Source organism: Microcaecilia unicolor, chromosome 14 (genome assembly GCF_901765095.1).
Source record: "Microcaecilia unicolor chromosome 14, aMicUni1.1, whole genome shotgun sequence".
Lineage (NCBI taxonomy): Eukaryota > Metazoa > Chordata > Amphibia > Gymnophiona > Siphonopidae > Microcaecilia > Microcaecilia unicolor.
In genome coordinates, this window is record NC_044044.1 from 32,287,697 (window position 1) to 32,298,132 (window position 10,436).

The 10,436-nt window shown below is 41.8% G+C and overlaps 2 protein-coding genes across 2 annotated transcripts; both read right to left on the reverse strand.

Annotated features, from left to right (window-relative positions):
• Positions 1 to 2,397: 2,397 nt before the first annotated feature.
• Positions 2,398 to 3,333, reverse strand: LOC115457380 (olfactory receptor 5V1-like). Its single transcript, XM_030186799.1, has one exon. The coding sequence runs from the start codon at positions 3,331 to 3,333 to the stop codon at positions 2,398 to 2,400; it is 936 nt and encodes a 311-aa protein (XP_030042659.1).
• A 6,194-nt stretch (positions 3,334 to 9,527) lies between these two features.
• LOC115457381 (olfactory receptor 5A2-like) lies at positions 9,528 to 10,436 on the reverse strand. Its single transcript, XM_030186800.1, has one exon. The coding sequence runs from the start codon at positions 10,434 to 10,436 to the stop codon at positions 9,528 to 9,530; it is 909 nt and encodes a 302-aa protein (XP_030042660.1).

The window sequence follows — 10,436 nt, forward strand, 5'->3', positions numbered from 1 at the left end:
TCCCTGCTGATTAGCAAGTTACGAACTCAGACTCCAGCTACATGGATGATCTGGCTCCCGTATATTTGGAAATCTGTCCAGTAGGGTGGATGCTTCCACCCTATAAACCTCATGGTATAGACAGGTTGCACCACTGCATTGCATTATGTGGGTTATTGCTGCACCGTTAGGTTCCCTGTTTGAAAATGAGCCCCACAGCATCTTGATGGGGTCCTTTTACCAAGCTGCAGTAAAATGGCCCTATGTTACTGGCGGGGGCCATTTTTGACGTACGCTGAGGCCCTTTTTACAGAAGTGGGTAAAAAGGCTGAAAAAAGAAATGGCCATGCAATAAGATTTCTCTTACCGTGTGACCATGTGGGGGAGCACTTACCCCTTGAGGAGGTGGTAAGGGCTCCTGTGCTAACCTGGCAGTTACTGACAGAAGAACGGCATGCTGGGTATGGAACTCACACCAGTGGCCTTGTTAGACTGGCAGTAGCTCCAGATTGGCATGTAGTAAATCTGCGTTGGGCTTACTTTGTAGAAGGGCTTACTGGGGTTGGAGTGGGAGTTGGGTCTGGGATAGAGGCTGTTTTTGGGGGTGGGGTAGAGTCAAGGGGAAGATGAAGTCATATAGGAAGAGTCATGAGGGAAGATCTCTTGTGGAGGTGGTAAGCAAGGGGCGGATGTTCTTGGGAAGGAGGGTTTGGGAGCAGGAGCGGGCAAATATTCAGTCCATTACCTGGTTAGCAAACCTAAAAAAGTTAGAAAAGCTTTTCTCTTGGCTAGACCTTGCCCAATTACTGGACAAAGATTACTGCTAACCAGCTAAGAATATGGCATCCTGAAAAAAAACAGCTCCCCTAAAACTTTTCCAAAAAACCTCAAAACATATGTACTATTATTAAAAATATTATTACTATTATTGACAGCACTTCCTGCAAGATGATGTAAAAAGTGGATGATCCGGGTTTTCAAAATGACATCATTCAGGAAGTGACCATTAAGCTCCATTTAGGGTCCCTTTTATAAAGCCGTGGGAGGGCTAACGAGCGGGTGGCACATGCCAAATCTGCACCACTGCTGGGGTAGCGCTTTTGCCTGGTGGTAATTCTGAGTTTGGTGCGCACTGAATCCAGCGGTAGAAAATATTTTTCTATTTTCTACTGCAAGGTGTGTTCTCGGTGGTATTCAGCAGCGTGGCCATGTTGGCGTGTGCTGTATGGTTACTGTGTGGGTAGCGTATGAGCTCTTACCACTAAGTCAATGGCTGAGGGTAAGGACTCAGGCCGTAAATATGCACACGCTAGTTTGAAGTTTTGCGCACACCCATTTCCCAGCCTATTAAAAAATGGCTTTTTTCACAGTCATGGTAAAAAGTGGTCCAGTGAGCATCCAAAAGACGTACCCAAAGTACCGCAAGCCACTTTTCACCACAGCTTTGGAAAATGACCCTTTAGTGAAGACGATAAAGCTGAGATTAAATGTTTGTGACAAAATAAAGCTCATGGCGGAAAGAGTTTGGACCTTTTACACAGCTTCAAAATAATTTGCAATTGTTTGAGCTTTGAAAATATATTAGTCCAACCTTTGGAAAAAACTGCTAAGGGATTTTCCTAACAGACACCATGTAGTGGCACTGTCCTCACTCTGCCCCAGTGGGTGGGTTGGGTGGGGTGGGTTAGGTGAGAAAATTACCAGCTACAGCTGATATTCAGAGGTAATCCTGGTTAACCATCATTAAATATCAGAGTTTGGCCGGATCAGCAGGGTTTAACCCCTATGAATATTGTCCACACCAAATTTAATTTTATGCAGATTGAGTATAAGATTATGTTGCTCTAAATCGATCAGCAGAAGGCTGACCTGCAGCGTAACAGCCTCATAATCGAACATACAAACTGTGTTGTTACTGGTTTGATTACTGAATGTTGTTAACTCAATACACCCTCCCCTGACTGAAGTCACTGCTGTTGGTCTCCTGATGTTCTACTGAGGTAGGTCTACGATGCAACTGTTCATGTCTGCAGTCCCTTCTGATCCCCAATCTTCTACTGCCACAACATTATCCATGAACAACACATTACAATGGGAAAAAGGAGGTAAACAGACCACTATTTGTCACACATCAAATTTTAATAGCCAAACGTATCAAAAATAAAGATTAAAGACTTTCCAGAGAGCTACAGATCATTTAATTGCTGGAGGTGTTTAGTGGAAAGATGGAGATAATAAATTGTTTTGAAAACTCTGAAATCAATACATTTGAAGAAACATCAGGAAATCTCATCTCAGTGAATTCTCATTTTTTTGTATAGCTTCTTCTTCTTAATTAATACAATAAATTCTACTTCACCTTGACTTTAAATCATTCACCGCTATGTGTCACATTCTTACATGTATTGATCAAATTTCTTAACCCCCTGTTCTGCCCTCCATTCCCTTCTTCAGGGCAGCTTTAATATCTTTGTTCCTCAGGCTGTAAATGATGGGGTTCAACATGGGGATCAGTGTACTGTATGATGTATCTAAGAGTTTGTGAACTGACCTTGTGCTCTCTGAGGTGGGGATCACATACACAAACAGTGCTGCCGCAGTGTACAAACTAACGACGGTCAGGTGTGATGAACAGGTGGAGAAGACTTTGTACCTTTCTTTCATGGACTGCATTCTAACTATGGAAGAAATGATGTAGCTGTAGGACGTCAGAATGAGGACAAGGGACCCCATGCCCAGAGACAAATTTAGGGTAGTCATCAGCAGTTTAATAGCAGAGGTATCACTGCACGAGAGTTGCACCATGGTCTGGAAATCACAAAATAAATGGTCAACCATATTGTGCCCACAGAAAGAGGAATAAGAAATGGACACACTGTGCGGAAGAACATCCAAGAACCCGATAACCCAGGAACTGGTACAGAGTAGGCTGCAGACTCTCTTGTTCATAATGACTGAGTAGCGTAAGGGGTTGCAGATGGCCATGTAACGGTCAAAAGCCATGGCAGTGAGCAAAAAGAATTCAACACTGGTGAAGGACATAAGCAGATAGAGTTGTGTCATGCATCCCACAAAAGAAATTCTATTGTCGTCCATTAAGTAAATTGAGAGCATTTTTGGGAGAGTGCAGGAAGTTAAACAGACATCCAAGATGCCTAGATTGCTGAGGAAGAAGTACATGGGTGTGTGGAGGCGTGAATCAACGCACATTAGTGTCAAAATAGTGAGATTCCCCATTAAGGTGACCAGATAGATACACAGAAACACCATGAAGAGCAGAATCTGAAGGTCTGGATAATCCGAGAACCCCAGGATGATAAACTCCGTGACCTGGGTTTGGTTTCTCCTCTGCATGTCCCTGATACTCATACATTGCTGAGGGAGGAAGAAAAGAGACAACACAGCGCAATCAGGAATTCTTATTACACAGATCCAGATTGAAGAAAGGGAGCTTTACAACATCTTAACGCTTCAGTAAGACACTGGGTATTCGATATAATCCTTATTTTACAATAAAACTGTAAAATGAGCAAATTTTATTAAACATAAACCATATTTATATGATCAATATTTATGCAATAACACATTCACATGATCTAGGGATCAACAACAAATTGTTCTTTAATTAGAAAAAAACCTTTTCACTCTTTATAAATTTTTAATTTTCATTATATTAATGTATTCTTAATATATTGTGTATTCAGAAATCAAACATGCTCAATGTGACTAAACAAAGACACACTAGCGTTTTTAGAGCAGGCTAATTATTAGTGTGTGTTAAACGCTAGAGTCACCCATAGGAATATAGGGGCATCTCTAGCTTCTAGCACGTGCTTATGTTTAGCATGAACTAAAAACAGTAAAGTGTCTATGTAAAAGGGGCCCTAAGACCATCCACAGGAACATAATGGGTGTCTTAGAGGGTACTAAGGTATGTCAGAATGCCTACAGTACATCTTACTAAACAGGGCCCTAAATTACTAATCAAATTTACACTGGACCATCCTTCCCGGCTTAGGAAATGTTTCTCATTGAAAGAATGAAAGAACAGCCTAACCTTCTATGCTGTCCCATTGTTTCTTTGTTTATTCATTTATTAGGATTTATTTACTGCCTTTTTGAAGGAATTCACTCAAGGCGTTATATAGTAAGAATAAATCAAACATGGGCAATAGACAATTACAGCAGTAAAAATATTCAAATAACTATAGGAAATATCCACTCCTACCCTAGCTGGGATAATAGTTAACCATCTCTCTGACTTCAAGTGCAACTTTCTTTAAATTAGTCACCTTACTTTCTCTTTACTCTCTTACCTATCGATATGTTCCATCTTTGCTTTACCCTTCATTGTCAATAAAAATATTACATAAGTACGTAAGTATTGCCATACTGGGAAAGACCAAAAGTCCACCGAGCCCAGCATCCTGTTTCCAACAGTGGCCAATCCAGGTCACAAATACCCGGCAAGATCCCAAAAATGTACAAAACATTTTACACTGCTTATCCCAGAAATAGTGGATTTTCCCCAAGTTCATTTCCCCAAGTCTATTACATATTCTGTTGAGATTGTAAGTAGTAATTATGCCATACTTTGTATTGTTATTTGTCTATTCAGTTTAACACAACTGTTTGTTCAGTCTAGTTTGTGGCCACCAGAAGATTTTCGTCTGTGTTGGTTTCAACAGAGAAACTCAACAATTAAGGACAGGACAGTAATCAATAGACTATGAAATAGTTTTCAACTCAAAGTGGTACTGGTATTATAGGAAATAAGCCTTGGTTCTGTGTGACAAGTTATCGTCATCATTACTTTAACAGAGAAGCTTCAGATGAGGAATCGGTTGCAGAGTCCTGGTCTTCAAAATGCTCTTACCTGTTCTGTATCTAAGAATAACCCAAGGTAGATTCCCAGCTCACAGCATTCCAGCAAAACTTCACTTTTCTAGTGACTTCCAGCAATAAGTAATTCCAACTATTTTGTGACCCTCTGACCTTCAGTAGCAAAAAGTTCCAATTTATGATTTAACTTTTGAAAAACCTAAGGGCCCATGCTGTAGGTGTGTAGGTTTTAGCAAGTGCTAATGCTAGAGACACCCATATATTCCAATGGGTGTCTCTGGCATTAGCGCACTAAAAATGGTAGCGTACATGTTTGATTTATTTACCAAAACCCTCATCAACACCCTTGTCACCTCTCGTTTAGACTACTGCAATCTGCTTCTCGCTGGCCTCCCACTTAGTCACCTCTCCCCTCTCCAGTCGGTTCAAAACTCTGCTGCCCGTCTCATCTTCCGCCAGGGTCGCTTTACTCATACTACCCCTCTCCTCAAGACCCTTCACTGGCTCCCTATCCGTTTTCGCATCCTGTTCAAACTTCTTCTACTAACCTATAAATGTGTTCACTCTGCTGCTCCCCAGTATCTCTCCACACTCGTCCTTCCCTACACCCCTTCCTGTGCACTCCGCTCCATGGATAAATCCTTCTTATCTGTTCTCTTCTCCACTACTGCCAACTCCAGACTTTGCGCCTTCTGTCTCGCTGCACCCTACGCCTGGAATAAACTTCCTGAGCCCCTACGTCTTGCCCTATCCTTGGCCACCTTTAAATCTAGACTGAAAGCCCACCTCTTTAACATTGCTTTTGACTCGTAACCACTTGTAACCACTCGCCTCCACCTACCCTCCTCTCTTCCTTCCCGTTCACATTAATTGATTTGATTACTTTATTTATTTTTTGTCTATTAGATTGTAAGCTCTTTGAGCAGGGCCTGTCTTTCTTCTATGTTTGTGCAGCACTGTATACGCCTTGTAGCGCTATAGAAATGCTAAATAGTAGTAGTAGTAGTACCTCAGTAAACAGAGCCCTAAACAAAATGAGAAAATGGAATTAAGGAACTTCCAAAAACACTGACCATTTCTTTCTCTGGAAAAACTACTGATTTCAGTATTCCATAAAAACATGAGATTGGTTCAATGTTGTCTCTTTGAAAATATACAACAAAAATGATTAATCTTTGGCCAAGAAAATTCAAAATCAAACTCAATACACTTACATAATGGCATTGCTTCCTTTTACATGTCAACGACCAGCTCTTTTCTCCTACACCAAGGTACCTGTAGAGCTCGGGCTCAGGGATACTTAAATGAGTTTTCAGACCCTTTTGGAACCCGTTTCTGAAGGTGATGAAAGAGCAATGAAGAGCCACTAGCCCTGGCTGTAGAATCTGCTCTGTTTCCTCCAGGGACTGTTGTGTTGTTTTGCAAATGGAAGAGCAGAGGCAAAGCCACAGGGAGTATGAAATAGTCAGGGATTCCTTGCTAACTTTTAATGGAGTTTTTCATCTCAGCTTTTCTGTGTTATTCTTTTGTCTAATTTTATTTTAATTTTTTGGAAACTAAAGGAAAGTAATTTAGAGCGGGACAAATATGATGTGGAAATAATTCAGGGGTCCTTTTAGAAAGCGAGATAAAACGTGGCCTGAGGTAATGTGGGTTGTGTCTTTCAGGTGCAAGCTGGGCCATTTTTTACCATGACTGGGGAAAAGGCTAATTTTTTTAATGGGCCAAGAAATGGGCCTGCGCTAATATTAAAACTGGTGTGCGCCTACTTACGGTCTGAGCCCTGACTTCCACCCACTGACCTAGTGGTGAGGGCTCAAGTGCTACCCATGCAGTAACCATGCAGCATGCGCCAAAGTAGAGGCATTGCCGGGAACGCCTTCCGCAGTAGAAAGTAGAAAATTATTTTCTACTGTGGGATTGAGTGTGCCAAAATTGGAAGTACTGTCGGGCGAACGTGCTACCCCGGCTGTAGTGCTGATTAGGCATGCGCTACCCGTGTGTTAACCCTCCCACGCCTTTGGGGAGGAGTAGAGAAGTGGAGGAGTAGCCTAGTCGCTAGTGCAGTGGACTTTGATGCTGGGGAACTGAGTTCAATTCCCACTGCAGCTCCTTGTGACTCTGGGCAAGTCACTTAACCCTCCATTGCCCCAGGTACAAATAAAAACCACTTTGAATGTAGTTCCAAAAACCTCAGAAAGGCGGTATATCAAGTCTCAATTCCTTTTCCCCCTTTCCCTTATGACATCACAATATCAGAAATGAGCCAAGTATTGGGCAATCAAGCCATTGTGACATCACTGATGAGGTTGGCTCTTATTGGTGGAATGAGTGGAGGAGTAGCCTATTGGTTAGTGCAGTGGACTTTGATCCTGGGGAACTGAGTTCGATTCCCACTGCAGCTCCTTGTGACTCTGGGCAAATCACTTAACCCTCCATTGTCCCCCAAATACAAATAAGTACCTGTATATACTATGTAAACTGCTTTGAATGTAGTTGCAAAAACCACAGAAAGGCAGTATATCAAATCCCATTTCCCTTTCCCCTTTAAAAGGGCACCTCAGCAATTTTAATGCAGGGTCCCTTCCCATTAGTTCCTTCTGAAAGAATGTTTCTGTAGTTAAATGCAATAATCACATTCCCCAGAAATCAGCTCTGTTTCTTAAAAGCCCAGTGGGTAAAATTCAGCATATAAAAGTTTTTATTTGGGGTGCAGAAATCAAAGGCAATAATGCAAGATATTAGGAGGGGGAGAAGGTGAGATTTTGGAGGGATGGTGTCTGATGACCCCTAGTGGAAGACTGTGGTACAGCAGTGAACAGAGCAGAGGGATGCTGGTGTGCACAGGGAGAGGTCAAGCCTGCAGGAAATAGGTGTTTTTCATGTTCATTATCTCTGTTTCATGTTCAGTGTTTCTGGACAGGCACAAATTAAGAGGTCCTTTCACTAAGCAGTGTTAATAGTGGCCTGCGCTAGCCTCAGAGTGGGTCTTTTCTAACTTTTTCAGGTTCTAACCGGATAATGGACTGAATATCTACTTAAATATTTGGCAAAGACGGTTAGTGGACAAAGATTACTGCTAACCAGCTAAGTACATGGTGTCATGGAAAAAAACAGCTCCCCTAAATGTTTTCTAGTTAACCTCAAAACAAATGTACTATTATTTAAAATATTATTACTATTATTGACAGGTCTTCCTGAGAGATTCTGTAAAGACTGGATGATGCTGGTTTTAAAATGACATCATTCAGGAAGTGACCATTAAGCTCCGTTTAGGGGTCCTTTTACAAAGCCGTGGGTAGCACACGCCAAATCTGCACCACCGCTGGAGTAGTGCCTGTGCCTGGCGGTAATTCTGAGTTGGGTGCACCAAAGCCTGTGGTAGAAAATATTTTTGCATTTTCTACTGCGGAGGGTGATCCTGGTGGTAATTGGCAGAACGGGAATGTTAGGGCATCCTACATGGTAACCATGTGGGTAGCGTATGAGCTCTTACCACTAAGTCAATGGCTAAGGGTAAGGGCTCAGGCCGTAAATAGGCACACGCTAGTTTGAGTTTTTGCGCACACCCATTTCCCAGCCTATTAAAAAATGGCTTTTTTCACAGTCGTGGTAAAAAGTGGCCCAGTGCGTCCAAAAGACGTACCCAAAGTACCATAGGCCACTTTTTACCACAGCTTTGGAAAATGACCCTTAGTGAAGAAGATAAAGTTGTGATTAAATGTTTGCGAAAAAATAAGGCTCATGGTGTAAAGAGTTTGGACCTTTTACATAGTTTCAAAATTCTTTTCAATTGTTTGATCTTTGAAAATATATTAGTCCAACCTTTGTTTGGAAAATCCCTTAGCAGTTTTTTCCAGACACCATGAAGTGGCACTGCCCACACCCTGCCCCAGTGGGTGGGAAGGTTAGGTGAGAAAATGACCAGCTACAGACGAAATTGAGAGGTGATCCTGGTTAAACATCATTAAATATCAGAGTTTGGGCGGTTCAGCAGGGGTTAACCAGTTAAGAGCCTCTCCTGCCCAGTTAAACCCCTATGAATATTGTCCCCACCAAATTTAATTTTATGCAGATTGAGTATAAGATTATGTTGATCTAAATCAATCAGCAGATGGTTGACCTGCAGCGTGGAAGTCTCATAATCTACTATTGGTTTGATTGTACTTTGATTTGAACATACAAACTGTGTTGATACTGGTTTGATTACTTGAGTGTTGTTAACCCAATACACCCTCCCCTGACTGAAGTCACTGCTGTTGGTCTCCTGATGTTCTACTGAGGTAGATGTACGATGCAACTGTTCATGTCTGCAGTCCCTTCTGATCCCCAATCTTCTACTGCCACAACGTTATCCATGAACAACACATTACAATGGAAAAAAGGAGGTAAACAGATCACTATTTGTCACACATCAAATTTTAATAGCCAAATGTATCAAAAATAAAGATTAAAGACTTTCCAGAGAGCTATAGATCATTTAATTGCTGGAGGTGTTCAGTGGAAAGAGGGAGATAACATAATTGTTTTGAAAACTCTGAAATCAATACATTTGAAGAAACATCAGGAAACCTCAACTCATTGAATTCTTTTCTTTTTTTTCGTACAGCTTCCTCTTCTTCATTATTGCTAGAAATTCTACTTCAGTTCGATTTTAAATCATTCACTACTGCGTGTCACATTCTTACATGTATTGATCCAATTTCTTAACCCCCTGTTCTCTCCTCCATTCCCTTCTTCAGGGCAGCTTTAATATCTTTGTTCCTTAGACTGTAAATAATGGGGTTCAACATGGGGATCAGAGTACTATAGGATGCATCTAAGAGTTTGTGAACTGACTTTGCGCTTTCTGAGATGGGGGTCAAATATACAAACACTGTTACTCCTGAGTACAAACTAACGACGGTCAGGTGGGATGAACAGGTGGAGAAGACCTTGTACCTTCCTTTCACGGACTGCATTTTCAATATGGAAGAAATGATGTAGCTGTAGGACGTCAGGATGAGGAAGAGGGACACCAAGGCCAAAAACAAATTTAGGGTATTCATCAGCAGTTTAATAGCAAAGGTATCACTGCACGAGAGTTGCACCATGGTCTGGAAATCACAGAATAAATGGTCAATCATATTGTGCCCACAGAAAGAGGAATAAGAAATGGACACACTGTGCGGAAGAGCATCCAAAAACCCGATAACCCAAGAACTGGCAGAGAGCAGGGCGCAGACTCTCTTGCTCATGATGACTGAGTAGCGTAAGGGGTTGCAGATGGCCACATAACGATCAAAGGCCATGGCAGTGAGCAAAAAGAATTCCACACTGCTGAAGGACATCAGCAGATAGAGTTGGGTCATGCACCCCACGAAAGAAATTCTTTTGTTGTCCATTAGGAAAATTGAGAGCATTTTTGGGATAGTGCAGGAACTGAAACAGACATCCAGGATGCCTAGATTGCAGAGGAAGAAGTACATGGGTGTGTGAAGGCGTGAATCAACGCACATTAGAGTCAAAATAGTGAGATTTCCCATTAAGGTGACCAGGTAGATACTCAGAAACACCATGAAGAGCAGTACCTGAAGGTTTGGATAATCCGAGAACCCCAGGATGATAAACTCCAT

What these genes read in the sequence shown, in the direction of transcription:
- LOC115457380 (XM_030186799.1), bottom strand. Translation starts at nt 3,333, where the DNA reads ATGCAGAGGAGAAACCAAACCCAGGTCACGGAGTTTATCATCCTGGGG.
- LOC115457381 (XM_030186800.1), bottom strand. Translation starts at nt 10,436, where the DNA reads ATGGAGTTTATCATCCTGGGGTTCTCGGATTATCCAAACCTTCAGGTA.